Here is a 19,355-nt window from a genome sequence, read left to right as displayed (position 1 = left end):
TATAACATGCTTAGGATGACCGGTCGATTGGCACCTACTCAATGCATTGACGTCCAAGAGATAGTAGCAATTTTCCTCCACATTTTGGCACACCACGTTAAGAACTGAGTAGTTGGACAACAGTTGAAATTGTTTTGAGGGATTTTAGGTCCATTCTAACCACAGTACTACAACTTCATGAGTTATTTCTGGAAAAACCAGAGCCTATCACAAGCGACTGCACTGATAGTAGGTGGAAGTGGTTTAAGGATTACAAAAATTTGAATTCCAATCCTATTTAAATTTTAGGTTATAGATTTTTATGAAACTAGGAAATGGTTATCCCTTTGTCAATGTATGATCCCATATAGAATTATCTGTGTGCACTGGATGGACATACATCAAGGTCAATGTAAGTGCAGGCGATTATCCCCGTTATTGTACCCAAAAATGTGAGATAGCCACGAATGTGTTTGCCATCTGTTCTCCAACTGGTGAGTTCATATTTGTGTTGCCAGGGTGGGAAGGGTCTGCAGTCGATTCTAGAGTGCTCAGGGATGCAATTTCTTGACCACACGGATTGAAGGTTCCCAAGGGCATAGACTTCTATGATTGCACTATCTGGATTCAAGAGCAAATAGTTTGTCAACTAATTATGTGTATACTATACCTAGGTTATTATTACCTATGTGATGTTGGATATCCCAATGCCGAGGGATTCTTGGCACCATATAGGGGAGAGTGATACCATCTTTTAGAATGGCGTGGTGATAGAAATGCACCAACTAATCCATGGGAGTTTTTCAACATGAAACATTCATATGCTAGAAACTGCATAGAAAGAGCATTTGGTGTACTCAAAGGTCGTTGGGCGATACTATGTGGGAAGTCCTACTACCCAATTAAGATCCAATGTAGAACAATAACGGCATTGTTGGATGGACATCATCACGCAGCGGAAGAAATTAGGATCCATAAGCACTCTAGTTCATTAATTTTGGTTGAAAAGAAACATGCTAAAAACAGAGTTTAATGGGTTTCATGAACATACCTTGGCCGAACCAACAAAATCTCCATTTTTAGTTGCAAAATCCTTTGAATCCTTGTGTAGACCACCACAATATCTTCCCTACTATCATCTTGATGCTCTAGATTGAGTTGTGGGACTCAAAATAAGCTGGAATCAAAAGGAATATGGAGAAAACTCACTAAACAGAACCCATTGAAGAACACCTTTTTCATCCGAATTTTTCAGCAAAAATTCAGTTGGTTTTCTTCTCTTTTTTCACTCCAATCTCTTCAATATATTGCAGACTATCATGCAAAGAGATGTGCTACATGGGATGCAGCTCATGCTTGGAGTAAAGCAAAGGATAAAGTGGGTTCCTTATAAGCTACTTTGAAGATGAACTTGAAACCCCATTTTCAAGTTTTGTGTGATTTTTCCATTTTCCAAAAATCCAAAATTGATTTTTAAATAATATTTTATTTATAAAATCAAAATTTATTAATTTTACATATTAATTTCAAAAATTGATTTTCTAATAAAATTAATAAATAGTTATTTAAACAATTTAAATAATTCTAATTAATTTAATATCTAATATTAAATTAATTTTTACATAAATTAATTTTCATATATTAAATCATATTTAAATATATTTTCTCCAATTCCTTTTGATTCTAATTTGAATGTTTCAAATTAATTTATCACGCTACTCTAGAGCTATCCATTTCCAAGCTAGTAGGGGGACCTCATGGACCTACAGATCATGGGCTCCAACGATCCGAGATTAATCGGCTAAACCTAACCCCCATTCGTTAACTAATGGGTCACTCCACTAAAGCCCATAGTTGAACTCCCCTCACTGTAGATATATTATGTCCACTCGATATAACCATGATTAGTAAGTTAACCTTTCACAAGTTGTTCGTAATAACGGTTGGGTCACCACAAAATTACCTCTTGTTGCTTAAGTCCCCACTGATCCCCTGATAAACAATTGTTTTGTGATCCAATCACAAAACCGAGTCTCTCTCATTCCAAATGAAAGGGCGGGATCCCTTGTTCGAGCCTCAGAATCAACACTTAAGGGAACAACCTCTCTACTATCCCTAAAGTCGGTAGGAGTGAATTCCCTCTTGCACCCTATGTCCCTAGTTATTTATCCAGTCTTACCCCTAAAATGGCAGTCATATTGGGCCAGCGCTGTTGAACCAACCTTCACCTATGCAAATCTAAGGGCAATCCCGAATAAACAGGAGTTCATAGTTAACTCAGGATTAAGGTCAAGTTACCTAGGTCATCACTTTGAAATAGTAAGTCTTAAATAGTAAACAGTGTTATAAAGTAAGAGTGACTCATTTCGTGGTTCGATCTTGTACAAACCCTTTTGCACAAGGACACCCCCGCTCCTCATGTCCAACATGAATGAATTAGAATCACTTCGTTTGTAGTACTTTACAACTCCTTGTAACAACTACAGAGCAGGCCGTATCCAATAGTGTTATCAGAATAAGGTACACAACCTTATCCATGTACTATAGATCATTTTGACTGTTTACTCGAACTTGATCCACCTTTATGTCTCCACATAAAGTTCAAGTACTCATCCAATAGTTAAGAGACTTTTAGGTTTATTGGATTTCTATTCAAGCAATAGATCTATTCAATAACACCTTTATTGAATTATCAGAATAAGTTCCATTGTTTACATACCACGAGTTTTAGGACATAAAACCCAACAGGCATGTTGCCTGCTACACAACCTGATAACGAGGGTGTTGGATCAACACCATCACGCAGCAGAAGAAATCAGGATCCATAAGCATTCTAATTCATTAATTTTGGTTGAAAAGAAACATGCTAAAAACATAGTATAATGGGTTTCATGAACATACCTTGGCCGAACCAACGAAATCTCCATTTTTAGCTGCAAAATCCTCCGAATCCTTGTGTAAACCACCACAAGATCTTCTCTACTATTCTCTTGGTGCACTATATTGAGTTGTGGGACTCAAAATAAGCTGGAATCAAATGGAATATGGAGAAAGCTCACTGAATAGAACCCATTGAAGAACACCTTCTTCATTCGAATTTTTTAGCAAAAATTCAGTCAGTTCTTCACTCATTCTTCACTCCAATCTCTTCAATATATTGTAGACTAACATGCAAAGAGATGTGTTGCATGGGATGCAGCTCATGCTTAGAGTAAACCAAAGGAGAAGGTGGGTTCCTTGTAAGCTACTTTGGAGATGACTTGAAAAACCCATTTGTTCAAGTTTGTATAATTTTTCAATTTCCAAAATCTATTTCTATTTTTAAAAACATATTTTATTTCTAAAATCAAAATTTTCTAATATTAAATTAATAAATACTTATTTAAATAATTTAAATAATTATAATTAATTTAATATCTAATATTAAATTAATTTTTACACAAATTCATCTTCATATATTTAAATTGTAGTTAAATATATTTTCTCCAATTCCGTTTGATTCTATTTTGAACGTTTCAAATTAACTTATCACGCTACTATCCATTTTCGAGCTAGTATGGGACCTCATAGACCTACAGATCATGGGCTCCAACGATCCGAGATTAATCGGTTAAACTCATTAGACCGATCTAACCCCCATTGGTTAACTAATGGGCCACTCCACTAAAGCCCATAGTTGAACTCCCCTCACTGTAGGTATATTATGTCCACTTGATATAACTATGATTAGTAAGTTAACCCTTCACAGATTGTTCGTAATAATGATTGGGTCAAATCTCTGTTTCACCCCCGAAATTACCTCTTGTTCCTTAAGTCCCCATTGATCCCCTAATAAACAATTGTTTTGTGATCCAATCACAAAATCGAGTCCCTCTGCCAAATGAGAGGGTGAGATCCCTTGTTCAAGCCCCAGAATCAGCACTTAAAGGAATAACCTCTCTACTATCCCTAAAGCGGGTAGGAGTGAATTCTCTCTTGTACCCTATGTCCCCAGCTATCTATCCAGTCTTACCCCTGAAATGGCAATCATATTGAGTCGGCGTTATTGAGCCAACCCTCACCTATGCAAATCTAAGGGCAATCCCAGATAAATGGGAGTTCATAGTTAGCTCAGGCTTAAGGTCAAGTTACCTAGGTCATCGATTTGAAGTAGTCAGTCTTAAACAGTAAATAGCGTTATAAAATAAGAGTGACTCATTTCGTGGTCCGATATTGTACAAACTCTTTTGCACAAGGACACCCCCACTTCTCATGTCCAACATGAACGAATTAGAAGATTGACTCTACATATTTGATGTTTGAGGCAGTTGTAAAGTTTGAAAAGGCTTTTGATAGATTAGAAGATGAAGATGTTTCTTATAGACACGATTTGTCACCAAATAAGGAAGATTGGACAAATGCTAAGATGTTGATTAGGTTTTTAAAGGTCTTTTATGATGTGACATTGAAAATTTTAAGGTCTTTGTACACCACTTCGAATATGGTTTTTCATCAAATTACAGTGGTTCAAAATTGTATACGTTTGAATGTTAGTAGTGCAAATGCAATGCTAGTTGGAATGGCCAATAGCATGAAGGCCAAATTTGAGAAGTATTGGGGGAACAATGAAAAAAATAATCTGTTGTTGTATGTTACTATTGTGCTAGATCCTCAAAAAAAGTTAAGGTTTGTATCTTTTTGTCTTAAAAAATTTTTTGGGCCAGAGGTTGCCAAATCTATGGGAAATGTAGTGGAACAATATTATAGACGTTTCTTTCATGAGTACAGTATTACTCATATTCAGAGTAGGAGTGGGAGTGGTAGTACTTCTACTAATACACCAATTGTCCCAATCTCGGAAACCATGATTGATTGTGATCCAACTAAAAAGGTGGGTTGTCTATGATACAATTGATCTTGATTTTGAAGACGATGAGACTACACCTTTCGAACAGGGGTTAGAGATTGATATTTATTTGTTGGAAGCGAATGTTAAGAATGAAGGTGATTTTGACATACTTCGATGGTGGAAAAGGAACAGTCATCTGTTTGAGATTCTTAATCGTATGGCTAGAGATATTTTGGCAATTCCAGTATCTATTGTAGTGTCTGAGTCGACTTTTAGTAAGGACGTGTTGTCGATTCATCACATTGTTCATTGGCTCCAAAAACAGTGGAGGCTCTCATTTGTACTCAAAATTGGCTGAATTCTGGTCCAATAGATCTTGAAGTTCAGCATGACATGGAAGAAGCTTCATTATTTGAAGAAGGTATTTATTCATCATTTGTATTTTGTAGTTGTAACTTGTTATATTAAAATCTTAATGAGGTTGTCTTTCTCTTCCTAATCTTAATTATATAGGATTCAGAGCGGTTATGGACAATGAAAAAGACATTCAAGACTTTCCAGATTTTGCAAAGTTATCCGTTAATGATTAAGCATTTATCATTTGATTTTATTATAATTGGGTTGTATTTGACAATTGATTTTATGTTTTATTGTAATTGGCTTGTATTTGACAATTGACTTTATGTTTTATTGTAATTGGCTTGTATTTGAAAATTGACTTTATGTTGTAATTTCTATTTTATAGTTTGAATGTATTGTATGTGAGTGTGACTATGTGTCATGTGACATTTCTATTTGTGACGTACACTCTCGACTCTCATATTAGTTTTGTTTTCAATTATATATGTAATATGTATTAAAGGTTCTATAAGCAATTAAGCGAGCAGTAACACAATCCCAAACAATGTACATGTTAATTGTTAAATATTTAGGGTTGTCAAATCAAATTATAACGCCCATATCTTATTTTTAATACCTCTAGGCTAGCTCTATTCCATAAGTATTAAAAAAATAAAATGTGAAATAGTATCTTGAATTTTGACTCACAATCACAAATTAAAAGAGAAAACTAAACATGATTGATAAGGAAGTTAATAAATAGTTGGATTTTTTTATTATTAAAAATTGCTATTTATAACAACTTCTACCTAATAACCAAAAAATTTTATAACGATTTATAATTTATAATTCAATTTTTCTTAAGAATTTAATAAATAAATATAATTTCTTTTAAAGGAAGAAAAAAGGCAAAAAAAAAAAAATATATATATATTCTAACCCGACAAAACCGACCAGTCGGCTGGTCGTTTTTTAGCTCATTTTCCAGGTGGGACTAGTTTAGATATATTCCAAACCGATCTTGGTCGGTTCAGGGTCGGTCTGGTTGGAAAACTGACTCCGACCGACCGATGATCACCCTTAGCGAGTACTTATGATAAGCTACTGGCCTTACTGGCCTAATACGTACAGGTGACACTGCATGCAAAATAATATGTTCCCATAAAGATGAAGGAAGCTTAGCTCTCATAAGTAATGGGCTTGCAATTAATTGCAAACGTTTTATAAATGATTCTACTAAACAATTTTGTGTATGAACATGAGTTACATGATGTTCAACACTCATCCCAATTGACATACGATAATTATTAAAAGCTTGTGATGTAAATTCACCAGCATTATCAAGACGAATGGTCTTAATTGTATAATCAGGAAATTATGCTCTTAACTTAATTATTTGAGCAAGTAATTTTGCAAATGCAAGATTTCGACTTGATGATAAGCACACGTATAACCATTAGCTGGATGCGTCTACTAATACCATAAAATATCTAAATGGTCAACTTGGTGGGTTAATAGGTCCACATATATTACCATGAATTCGTTCTAAAAATGCTGGTGATTTAGTCCCCACCTTAACTGGTAATGGTCTAATAATTAGTTTGCCTTGAAAGCAAGCATCTCATGATAATTCATTAGATTGAAAAATCTTCTGCTCTTCAATGGATGTCCATTTGCATTCTCAATAATTCTTTTCATAATTATAGACCCTAGATGACTTAATCTGTCATGTCAAATTATAAATATGTCTAGATTCATGAACTTCATATTCATTGTCGCTATGTTTCAATTACTCAGATATAAGTATAATATAATCCAGAAGATAAAACAGACAACTCTTCCAATTTACATTTTTCATATGAGGCAGTAGATATGATATAAAGATACTCCATATTATTATTTCTCAGTCTCAATATGATAATTATTGCAACGTATATCTTTAAAACTAAGTAGATTTCTCTTTGATTGACTAAATAACAATGCATTGTCAATTGTAAATTTTGTTCCTATAGGCAAAATAGTATTTGCTTTTCCAAATCCTTCAATTAGGTTTGCAAAACCTGATATTGTATTGACTTTTGCTTCCAGCATTACCAGTTTGGAAAAATATTTTCTACCGGTAAGTATTGTATGTGTAGTTGCACAGTCTACCAGACATAGATCTTATTTGCTCGTTTTTTAATCACCCAATATATGAAAATGATTCATGTTTCTTCATTACAAAAAAATAATTACAACAAGAAAAACAACACTTGGAATATATCAAAGTTAACATTAACCAAGAAAAAAACATGAAAATAAGAAAAAAAGGGGGGACAACTTTAATATTAAATATTCTCAAAATCAGAAGAAACATGCCATCAATTGTGCCAATTTTCTCTTCATGAGATTCAAAAAATGTTCCACATCCAAACCTATTATATTGAATGGGTCAAATATCTCATTATCTTGGTTTGCAAAATTTGCGTTAACATTTTTTTTCTTTTTCCTTCAAGGAGGCTTGATAGATATCAACTAAGCGTTTTGACGTACGACAGGTATGTGACCAATGGCAATCATTCCACATCGGAAGCATTTATTTTCAACACGTTTTGAACTCTTATTTTATGGAGTTTTTCCTATGTGATCATCATTTTTGTGGGGTTTTTTTTTATATAATTTCAATGATTAGAACGACTATCACGAAAATAATAATTATTTATTTCCTTGCCACGGTCACAACCTCGACCATGATTATTAAAATTCATAACATTCATCTCAAGGAATGATGTTGTTCAAGTTGGTTGAGATTCATGATTTTTCACTAACGACTACTAAAATTCACAACATTCACTTTAGGGAATGTTGTTACTCTAGTTAATTGATAATCATAATTTTTTTTTAATCAATAACTCATTATTTCATTCAATTACGAGAAGACATCAGATGAGTGCATAATACTTTTAGAACATTTCTCTCAATATTGCTACCGTAAGAGCATATCCGAAATGTAGAAAAATGTCTTCTCTAGCATATTGATTTGAAATTTTGGACTCTTTAAGTGCATCCATTTACGATGAGTTTTAGAAAGAAAAATTATTTTCTGATGATCACATTTTTATGGCATTCAAGTGTATTTTAGCATCAAACACTAATGACAAATAATTATTGTCCTTAATATCAAATGCTGCAAATTGTAGTTTTGTAATATTTTTCATAGTAACATCATTACAAAATATTATATCTATACTAGAAATCTAATATATATCAAATATGTAAAAACAATATTTAATTTATCAATTATAAAGAAGAGGAAAGAACCAATATACCTTTAAAACCTATCTTTAGTGGGAAAAACGATAGGAGCTCGTGCTGACAACGTGTTGTAAAATTGAAGAGCAAAACGGAAACACGAATATCAATAAATTATAATATTAAAATAAATATAATATAATATATAAAATAAATAAATAACAAAATATGAAATATGAAAATTTTTCAAGATTCTCTCCTTTATCCAAAATTCATAGACTTTGCCAAATGTAAGAGTGTTTTTAAAATCTACACATGATCGCTTATTTATAGAGATTTTGACAAGTAGAATGTGACATATTTGGATACCAATTTAAATATCTATCTAACAAATATTATAATATTTATAATAAAATTATTGTTATAGTCCCGTCTATTTGTCCTTGGCTTTATTACATGGGGAAAAAAATTCCCCAACATTTTTTTTTTTTAAAAAAAAACAACGAATCTAGAGACCCAAAAATAGCAATAAATAAATAAATCCAACTATTTTACAACTGTGTGAAAAAAGGTATTTTAGAAAAATGAAAAAGAAAAAAACTATATAATATTTTAATTGACATGTGGGAAGGATTTTGAATTTCAAAGCGGCGTTAACGAATCTCGTGAGTGATTCCCGCAATCAGTGGGATTCAATTTGCTTATTCATTCTCTTTCTCTTCGTCCTTTTCTCTATATTCACATGATACCTTTGTTTCCTTATCCTTTACATTCATACCAATTAAATTGCTGATTTCTAGTATATATCTATAAATCAAAGACTCGATATTGATATAAATATTTAATAGATGTATATTTTTTTTATCGATATATTTAATATCTTGTATATATTTCTATACCATCAATGAATGAGTTAGTGAACCACAAATAATGACATGGTTAAATTCCAAATTTAATTCCTTCGGAGAAAGTTAGAATTTACTTTTTATAGCTTATAATTATAATTTAATCCCTATGACTCTATGATTTGAAAAACTTAGAATTTAGTTTATTTGATTTATAAATATAGCAAAATTTTACTATCTATCTATGATAGACTACGATCATATAGATACAAATAGTAGTTTATCGTGATCTATCACAGATAGATAATAAAGTTTACTATATTTATAAATATTCTCAATAATTTTATCATTTAAAATATTTTTTCATAATATTATTTACTGACATACCTCTAGGCATTTAATTTAGAAATAATGTGTATGTGTGGTTTTTCAAGCACACCTTTTAATTTTATTAGATTTGAGTTGGTCAATTTTTTATTATTTCGTGACACTGTTTTTTAAATAATAATTTTAAAATAAAAAAGAAAAGAAAAAGCCCCACGGGACACTTGATTGTCACTGAAAAATAAATGTTAAATTTTGTTTAAATAAAATAGTTATAATATTTTGTACTTATTTTTGAGTGAGTTTAACCATAGAAAAACAAAATAATAATTACACCAATTCTAAGATAATTTTAATTATTGAGAGGGAAGAATTAATGTTTTTATTTTTTAAACGGAAAAGGTTAATGATTGGTTTTCGAGTGGATAGAAAAAATAAAAAAAATGTTTAATTTAGCATAGAGTAAGGCACGTCTATTCTAGGACCTCAAGAATGTTGCTGGCCACGTTCCATTAATTTTACAACAACAATAATAAGAATACTAAATAAATAAACATTATCATAATAATACTTTTAAAACTTAGATCACACACCAAAAAAATAACAAATAAAAAATAAAAACCCTAAAACTAAAACTAAAATATTGTATAATTTTCACCAGATATATTCGTTTTTCATTTTACCTTAAAATTTAAATTTAATTTCCAATTTTTTTTATTACCTTACTCATTTTTATATATAAACAAATTAGTGGTATAACTTCATGTATGTACATAGATAATTGTTTGAAATGGTAAAATTACTAAAAAATATTTTCAAGTATAACAAAATTTCACTGTTTAGTAGTAGTAGACTATAACATACTGTGATAAACATCTATCACGAATAAATAATGATATTTTGTTATATTTATAAATAAATTAACTTATTTTTTTTTTTTTAAAAAAAACAAGCCTGTTTATACTAATATATCAATATGATCATGATGTCAAGTTACAAAACAACATGATGAAAACCTACCATAGTTACTTTTTCAAAGTTAAAAATGACATGCTCAAATGTTAATTATTAATCTCTTCAACAAATAATTTTGACTCAACATTCAATAGTAACTTGAAATTCAAGTTTGGCTATAAAATTGAGATAGTTTCGTAGATAACAAACAAAGATTTAATGATTTTCAAATAATTAAAAACATATATTTTATTAATTTAAAGACATAATTAAAGGTATTTATAATTTTGGAGTCAAAAGTTATAATTTGGCCACGACAATATAGGGTACAAAGTATTATCTTTTATTGGGACCAACAACCAATCTTGGTGATTATTATCATTGCTTTCATCGACTTGGGGTCTCTTTGTAGCATTCAATTTCCAGTACATATTAATGGTTCCAAATGTTTTTTTTTTTTTTTAATTAATAATGAAAAAAAAATCTAAATAGCAATTCATTCATGAACTAACAAAGGTCAAGAACCAAAGACGGCAAAAAATCAATCTAAGATAACAAAAGGAATCTCTCCCCCCATCTTCAGAGTTAGAGGAAGAATTAGCAACAAAACAACCTCCCAATTACCAAACAACAAACTAGCCCGAGCCAATCGATCAGCCACCCCATTCCCAGAACACGAAAACCAAACAAAAGACAACACATGGGCCGAGATGGCCAAGACTCTAATCAAGAATTAAAATATTGATATCAATATCGATATCGATATTTCAATTTTATGGATATATCGATAAAATATCGATATCAACAGATATTTTTGTAAATCGTGAAATTTATAAAATTTATTTAAATTAATAATTAAATTGGTTTTATTCCGAAACTAAGTTATGGATTTTGTTATTAATATCATATTCATGTTGGACTAAATAGATGAGATTATTTATGTTTAACGAGCGTTTATAAAAGATGTTGGATATATTTATGGATATTTAATATCGAAATCGAACCCTTCAATTTACGGATATATCAATGGGTATATTGACATATCTACAAATATTTTCATCCTTGCCTTAAATATCTTTAACGAAACTTGATAATTCTGACAAATCTTGATTACATAATGATAATAATAATACAAACACAATTAGATTCCACGATGATCGGGGGAGGGGAACCAAAAGCAAACCTATCAATAAAGACTTCCATCACAACAATAACTTCAAGGAACTTGATGGGCCATATGAACTGCATCATCTAACAACCAACAAGAATGAAAGATCGAGAGGAATCATGAACCACCCAACTAATACAACCCACATCCTCAAGGTCACTCCAAGAAGCATTGGTGTTGACCTTTCAGAGCCTAGTCTCAGACGAGGACCAAAGCTCATGACTCACTTGAACCTTCCTCTTGATCGGAGGGGGCGCTACGTTGTCGCTCCCAACAAACTCCTCCACATGCAAAGAAATCCTATCTAACACGGCTTTGAAAACTGGGCCCTGATCGCTAGAATTTATAACTTGTTGTTTCCAAATGTAGGTTAAATTATGACTTTTTATTTGTCTCTTTACTTTTCAATTTGGTTCTAAATTTTTTCATATATTGATATTTTAAAAAATGATTGTACTACAAATACAAACCCATAATCCATAAGAAGATATGTTAATATATGTCCATTCAATCTATCGAGTTTTTAACCATTTTTTTAATTTGACAATATGTAGTATAATGATCAAAATCTTTAACATTATTTTCAGTACAAATCTCAATTTTTATAATGATCAAATAGTGAATGAATGAAAAAAGAACTACATATTTTATTGCGGGTAGCATAAATGTAAAATTAAGAACCAACCAACAATCGTAAATGAACACATCATGGACAATTAACATAAAAGTTACCAAAAAATTGTTCATCTTTTCCTTGAGAATGTTACACGATAAATACAATACTAAATATTCAAAGTCTATTAAAGGAAGGTGTGACAACTTGAACTATGTGATTATGCTCAAACAAAAAAATTTTGAATATTCAAAATTACAAGTATCCTATATAAAAAGTTTTTTTCGCCAAATACAACAACATAAAGGGTGGGAATTCAAAATTGTTTTTATTTCTCATTCTTTGAAAAATCGACTTGTTTGATAACAATCTTGTTTCTTTTGTTCGAATTTTAAGAAAATTTTCTCTTTATTTTTATATGGCCATTTTTGGAAACACAGCAAGATTTGTCTTCTTAGTCTCGGAGAGTGTGTATTTAGCCTTATTTTAATATTTTATAACCACTACATTTAAAAAAAAAAAAGATTGAATCTAAATCGACACTATTTAAGAAGAAAGACTCGAATGACAAATAACATTGTAGATCAAATTTGAACCACATCTAAAAAATGATAACAAAAAAACATATTATTGTCCATAATTCTTGAAAAATTAGAAATGGGAAACAAGAAACTTTAAAACAAAAGCCATTATCCAATCCAACCTATAGGTTTAAATGATTTTAAATTGAGTCATGTTGAATTTGATATGTAACACCAAAACTAGTTGAATATGTTTGTGGTTAAATTATATGGACAAAATTAAAGACTCGAGTAAATTAAAAAAAAAAAAAAAAAGAAAAAAAAAGTGGGGATTTTGTGGTAGAACGTAGAAGGGGAAGTGCTATAGCTGGCAGAAGGTGAGGAAGGCCGGCGAGCGCTTCAACCGCATTTCATTTCTTTCCTCTTTTCAAAATAACCCATTTTTCCTCTCCATCTTTCTCTTTCTAACCCCATTTTCCTCCCATCTTTCTCTCTTTCTCTCTGCTCCTGCAATTTGGGATCTCTCCACTCTGCATTTTCCCCATTTTCCCTCCCCCTTTTCAAGAATTCAGATCCCCCATTCTCTTGTTTCCTCTCTAATCTTCATTACCCTTGATGGGTTTCTCTTGATTTTCTGATTTCTTCATTCTTTTTTTCTTTTTTTTCTTTTTCTGTTGCTGGGCCTGATGAACAATCGATTCTGAGGAAGGAGAAGAAGAAAGGAACAGACCCATTTCGAGTAAGGCATTGTAGTTTTGGGGGTTCAGATCTGGTGCTTCGAGATGAGTGCGTCCAGGTTTATAAAGTGCGTAACGGTTGGTGATGGTGCTGTGGGTAAAACCTGTATGTTGATTTCCTATACGAGTAACACTTTCCCCACGGTGAGTTTGTTTTGTTTTGTTCTGTTCTGTTCTGTTTTTTCTGCAATTTTGGGGTTATGAATGTGTTCTGATTTTCGATAACATCGTTCTTTTTGCTTGTTGTTTGAGGGTTTTAATGGATCTTGTGGAAGAATCATGGGAAGAAGGAAACTATGATGGTTTGCTATTTTGTAGGATACTTACGAGGGAATGTTCTTGATAGTTCCTTTAGCCAAAACTATTTCGTTTCCTTTTTTTTCTAATTCTTCATTGCTTGATTTCAATGGGAGCACAAAGAAGGATTAAATTTCTGGATTTCTTCTTTGAAGATTGTTGTTTCGTGTGTGTTCTTTCTTAAAGGTTCGAGTGGATGAGATGTTATTTTACTCGGATGATTTCTAATCTGAAAATTGTTTGGCGTGTTGTTACCCGTGATCGGAGTTTGTGGAATTGAATTTTTGCTCGAGATGTGCGCTTTTGGATAGTAATGAACCCCTCAAAGTCCCACACTAGCAGACAATCTCATCAATTGGAATCCTCTGATTCTTCTCGAAGAGATCAATTTTTTTTCTTCTCTTGACCTTAACTTTGAACTTGAATTGTTTTCTCCTTCTTTCTTCAAAACTACCTGTTCGATTGAATACTTCAATGCTTAGATGTTAATATAAGTTATCTCAAGGTTCTGAGTTCTTATTTGATGGTTGCCTTTTACCTTTGCCTGGTTTTAAGTGTATATTTTATCAAAACATTGAACTAAGTATATAATTTTCTTACCCTTTACTCCATGAATAGAACTCTTGATCTCCTGTAACCTTCCATTAGGCACTTCCATTTCTAATTTCTCAGCACATATGTATCTTTCTAATTTGCAGGACTACGTGCCTACCGTTTTTGACAATTTCAGTGCCAATGTGGTGGTTGATGGAAGCACGGTCAACCTAGGATTATGGGATACTGCTGGTAACCACATGATGAGAGTTCTAATTTGTCCACCCAATAACCAACTTGGTCATTTTCTTTTTATGTATAGAAGAAATTTAAAATTACTATTTTGAACAGGTCAAGAGGATTACAATAGATTAAGACCACTAAGCTATAGAGGTGCTGATGTTTTTATTCTTGCTTTCTCTCTCATAAGCAAGGCCAGCTATGAAAATGTTGCCAAGAAGGTAGCAAGCTGGATATGATCTATATATGCAAAAAATTAGACCTTTGCTGATGACCTTTTTTACATTTTCCTACAGTGGATTCCTGAATTGAGACATTATGCACCTGGTGTTCCAATAGTTCTTGTTGGAACTAAACTTGGTAAGAATTATTTATTTGTTTTGAAGTCGGCTTTGTATTTTTCCATAGGGGTTGAGCAATTAATCTGGTGCCTTAGTAGAGCGATGGATCAGGAAGTGTAGTGAGTTAATCCTGGTCTTAGTGAGATGTGTGCATCCATCCTTTCCCAAGTCACTGAATCTTAATCTCACGATTGTCTAACTGACCAGTGTTTCAATTATTTTTGTGTCGTCTATGTCCCACATTCTGTTTTCAATAGCAGTTCACAGTATGTTGTTACTGTTGCACTGCAACGTCTCTAGTTTCTTCTACTTTTCCCAATTACTTCATTTTCAACAAGAATCAAATATTGGCATTTGCCAATACAAACATATCTCAGCAAAAACACCACTATTTTGGACCATAGGTTCAAATCCTCTATCTTATGTGTGATGTAATATTCTGGATAAATGAAAGAATGAAAATCAAATCATCCTCATTATTATAACATGTGGATAAGAACAATCATCTCACTCTATTTCATTCATAGATCTTCGGGATGACAAGCAGTTCTTTGTAGACCACCCTGGTGCAGTACCCATTTCCACTGTTCAGGTAAATACCTTCATATCTACATTTATTCGTAAACATCTACTTTGTGTAAGTACAACGGCGTTTTTTGGTTGATTCTGCTATTCTTTACTGTAGGGAGAGGAGTTGAGAAAAGTTATTGGAGCCCCGGCATACATCGAGTGTAGTTCAAAAACCCAGCAGGCACGACACCTATCTGTTTTTGTTTTGGACAGCTCATATTTTTCGTATCTGTGTGCAATTCATGGAAATCGTTGGATGGTTTGTTGCAGAATGTGAAAGGAGTGTTCGATGCAGCCATTAAAGTGGTGCTCCAGCCGCCGAAGTCTAAGAAGAAGAAGAAGAAGTCACAGAATGTCTGTTCCATCTTATGATCGCAGAAGGAAGTGCTTTTGCTTGTGCCGAAGGAACGACGACTTCATATGTACTCGCCTTTTTCTCAGCATATCTTTAATCCATGTCATCCCAAGGAAGCGGCGAATGATGGACTGTATCGTATACGGCCCCAAGCTGACATTCCAAAATGCAAATAGAACAGTGATGATGTTTGTTTCTTATTTTGCAATCAGTTTGTTAGTGATGACCAACATTGCTAACCCCAATTTGTCTGTTTGAATTGTTCATGTATTAATGAGATACTTAAAAGAACTGCTCCCTGGGCATGAACATGGTTGGTACTGGTAACATATTTTGTCTAATTCCATTCACATGATGATATTTCTCTGACACAAATTCGATCACATGTTTAACGATTTATGGAGCTTTGGGCTTGGAAAATTTTAAGAACTTTGTGTTGAATTGTTAAAATTAGTACATTGGATAATCACACCTTGAGTTAGTTTCGGTATAGACATTCATATATCAACCATGAACTGAATTTTTTAACTTCTCCGAGTGATTTAAATTTACGAAACACAATCCCAAAAAATTTCTGACTTTAACAAGCAAAATTGGTGAGAACAGTTCCAATGAGTTTTCTTTTTGTTGTATTCGCCTAAGTTATCAAAATGCAGTGAATAAGTTGTAAAATAATGTTTACAGCTTAAATCGAAGTAAATGAGTAGGAGCACTTTTGAATAGATTAAAATGTCGGATTCAAATCTTGAAGTGAAAAAAAGCCGTGCTATATTGTCATAAACATATCTTGGCAATACATTTACATATATCTCTCAAGAATTTACGTTTTGTTCATTAATCGAAAGGGGAAGTAACAGCAGATTGCATCGGTACCCAACAGAGGACACAAAATTGAGCGTCAACTATATTGATTCTAAAACAATTATAACCGCCAAAGTAAGACTATTGTTCCTACCGGCATACTGTACATATTACTCAGTGAAGTAAAGAATTCAAAATCAAAATGGGATCGTATAAGGTAATGAATAAACATCAGCATCGGCAAGATATTGTCCTCTCGGCCACAAACTCGAACTTCTACCACAGCTAGGAACAGAACTGAAAGCTTTGTTGTTGGTACTTTGTCCATCTTGCTTTCTAGTTCTTCCAAAGAGCCAATCCTCATCATCCGTTTGTTGCTCCAATTGAAGTGGTGGTGCTACCCATTTCTCAAACAAGGCCTCATAAGCAGATTCGGCAGGACTTCTGGTACGAGGAGGTAATGACACAACATTACCTTTCGAACTAATGTCCTTGACAGATTGGATCTTTGGTTTGGATGAAGAGGGATCGTTGACAGCAACAGCTGTTCCAGCATAGGTGAAGCCAGTATTTTGCTGAATAGATCCACGACTGTTTTCATCTCTTTTTTGATCAACAGAAATATCTCGACCAGATGTAGAACACGTCTGTTCACTGCCAGCTGATGAATCCTCTTGCTGGCTTAGTGAGAGTTTGATTCGGATGATTTTGCCTGTTAATATCAATAACATATTAATGGTTGTTCAAATGGACAATATAACTTACTTCATAAAATAGCCTATTTTCCATAAAAATAACCCACCAGGCTTACAACCTTCATTAGACTGTAATGAAGCATCCCTTTTCCTCTTATGGTTGATCTGAGTTCCATCAGACAAGTATCCAGGGCTCTGAGGCCATACAGGTTGTCCATGCTCTTCAGTGAGACCACTCCTTTCTAATTGTTCTGCTTCAACTTTGGTTCCCTTAAGAAGCTCCTTAGCTTCTTTTAAGCATTCCTTTTGTTTCTGATCATTCAAGTCACGGCTATGGGAGGATTTTTCTTTACGTTCTTTGCTTTTGTGTTTCTTGTCCTTACTTCTCTCTTTCTTGTCCTTGCTCTTCTCTTTCTTGTGCTTACTTTTCTCTTTCTTACTATCATTCTTGCTCTGTCGTCTTTCAGATTGGAGCTATAACGCACCAGAATAACCAGTTCAAAAAATAGCAGACGACACAAGCACCAAACAGATCAACCATTCCCTAAATAATATAATGCAGCCCTTCAAAAACGGGTATCTATTCCTATAGTAAAGGAGAGTATTTATCTGGACTCGGATAATCATATATTCTAACTAGCAAACTCATACATTCATATCATGTATTCATATGCCTGAAGATATCATCATAGGAAAAAAGGTTCTACGAAAACTTGATGTAAAAGCGTTCATAATAATCAACTAACGGGAAACCCTAGATCTCTTCCATTTAAAACATGTAGAAAACAATCCATTTAAAATAAAAGGAACTGGGTTTTAAAAGCATTTAGAAAACCATGATGTCCACATGATAAGTAAACGATCTATAAAAATTACAAGTTACGTTTGTTGAAGTGTTTTGATTTTAAACGCGGAACACATCGATACAAGATCCAAGAACGAAGAGTACGACATGCAACTAGCAGAACCCCAACAAACTATCTATACACTCGACCTCTCAAAGATCTCTTGTTCCTTTCAGAGATATTACACAGAAGAACCAAACTAAACCTAGAAACTAAAGTCCAAATAATCCAAAATCAACATTAGGGTTCAAAACTTGTAACTCTCGGACCTAACCGATACAAGAAACCCACATCCATTGTTACCCCCATCGACGCAAAAATTACAAGAAAAGCCGTTCCTGATTACAGATATACCCCAATCCAAAAAGTTACAATCCCAAGAGATCTCGCAATCAATTGGAATCAGAACACAATTGAATCCAGCATACATTATGAAAACCAACCAAATAGCTGAAACAAACCTTAATCGATTCGATCAAGGCCGCCTCGGTGCTAGCCACCTTCCTCACGTAACCAGGAGGTGGGTAAGGAAAGCAGCGAGACATCTGTGTCTATTATGGGAAGGATTCGGCAAAGATTTGAAAGAAAAAACAGAGAAGAAGTTGGGATTTGCGAAAAAACAAAGACGAAACGAGATCGCGATGAAAACCCTAGCGGAGAACGAAGAACTTCTTGATGAGGCAGCAATTCGGAAAACCTAAATGCCTTTACGCGGCTATCAAAAGGGGGTGGCCGTCTATTTATAGAGCCGATCTACGGACTTTAGACTCAAAATACCTATTTACCCTTCTCCTTATTCGTAGCTTTTTTACGCTTTTGATTATGTTTTAATTAATGATTTGATTGTTTTAAAGGATAAAATAATATTCATCATACTCGTAGACTTTTATTTGATATGGATAATTTCTATTTAGACTATCACCGATAAATGAATATATTTATTATATTTAAAAATAAATTGATTTATCTTTCTTATGGTTAAATTTTTTCAATTTTTTTTAGAAGAAAAAAACTTGATAGTTTTCAATTTATTAAAGATTCTTTTTTCACTTCTACCTTTTAGAAGAGTTAGCTTAAAAAAAAAATTAATCACAAGACTCTTTTAATTCAATAAGTAAGTAGAAATTTAAGATTTGAA

At 32.9% G+C, this 19,355-nt stretch overlaps 2 protein-coding genes across 3 annotated transcripts; one reads left to right on the top strand and one right to left on the bottom strand.

Annotated features, from left to right (window-relative positions):
• The first annotated feature begins 13,144 nt into the window (after positions 1–13,144).
• LOC120076455 (rac-like GTP-binding protein 5) lies at positions 13,145–16,247 on the top strand. Its single transcript, XM_039030290.1, has 7 exons — positions 13,145–13,683; positions 14,535–14,622; positions 14,722–14,831; positions 14,907–14,970; positions 15,479–15,543; positions 15,637–15,702; positions 15,792–16,247. Exons 1-7 carry the CDS (start codon positions 13,585–13,587, stop codon positions 15,891–15,893), a joined length of 594 nt encoding a protein of 197 aa, XP_038886218.1. The 5' UTR covers positions 13,145–13,584; the 3' UTR covers positions 15,894–16,247.
• A 374-nt stretch (positions 16,248–16,621) lies between these two features.
• LOC120075833 (nucleoporin GLE1) lies at positions 16,622–18,924 on the bottom strand. 2 transcript variants are annotated; one of them, XM_039029520.1, is made up of 3 exons: positions 18,679–18,924; positions 17,480–17,846; positions 16,622–17,389 (listed from the first exon to the last, which is right to left on the bottom strand). In XM_039029520.1, the coding sequence occupies exons 1-3, from the start codon at positions 18,760–18,762 to the stop codon at positions 16,875–16,877; spliced, it is 966 nt and encodes a 321-aa protein (XP_038885448.1). In that variant the 5' UTR covers positions 18,763–18,924; the 3' UTR covers positions 16,622–16,874. The 2 variants fall into 2 exon arrangements, with proteins under 2 accessions (XP_038885448.1, XP_038885449.1); XM_039029521.1 differs by having other exon boundaries at positions 17,492–17,846.
• Between the last annotated feature and the right edge of the window lie 431 nt (positions 18,925–19,355).

Source organism: Benincasa hispida, chromosome 4 (genome assembly GCF_009727055.1).
Source record: "Benincasa hispida cultivar B227 chromosome 4, ASM972705v1, whole genome shotgun sequence".
Lineage (NCBI taxonomy): Eukaryota > Viridiplantae > Streptophyta > Magnoliopsida > Cucurbitales > Cucurbitaceae > Benincasa > Benincasa hispida.
The sequence above is the reverse complement of the archived record's forward strand: the minus strand, read 5'-3'. Positions and strand labels throughout refer to the sequence as shown.

Bases quoted from the DNA above. Each gene is read 5' to 3' on its own strand.
- LOC120076455 (XM_039030290.1), top strand. From the start codon at position 13,585: ATGAGTGCGTCCAGGTTTATAAAGTGCGTAACGGTTGGTGATGGTGCT. The intron at 14,623-14,721 runs GTAACCACATGA...TATTTTGAACAG, and splicing joins AGGATTATGGGATACTGCTG to GTCAAGAGGATTACAATAGA. The intron at 14,971-15,478 runs GTAAGAATTATT...TTTCATTCATAG, and splicing joins TCTTGTTGGAACTAAACTTG to ATCTTCGGGATGACAAGCAG.
- LOC120075833 (XM_039029520.1), bottom strand. From the start codon at position 18,762: ATGTCTCGCTGCTTTCCTTACCCACCTCCTGGTTACGTGAGGAAGGTG. The intron at 17,847-18,678 runs GTTTGTTTCAGC...GGTGCGTTATAG, and splicing joins CCTTGATCGAATCGATTAAG to CTCCAATCTGAAAGACGACA. The intron at 17,390-17,479 runs GTGGGTTATTTT...TGATATTAACAG, and splicing joins TAATGAAGGTTGTAAGCCTG to GCAAAATCATCCGAATCAAA.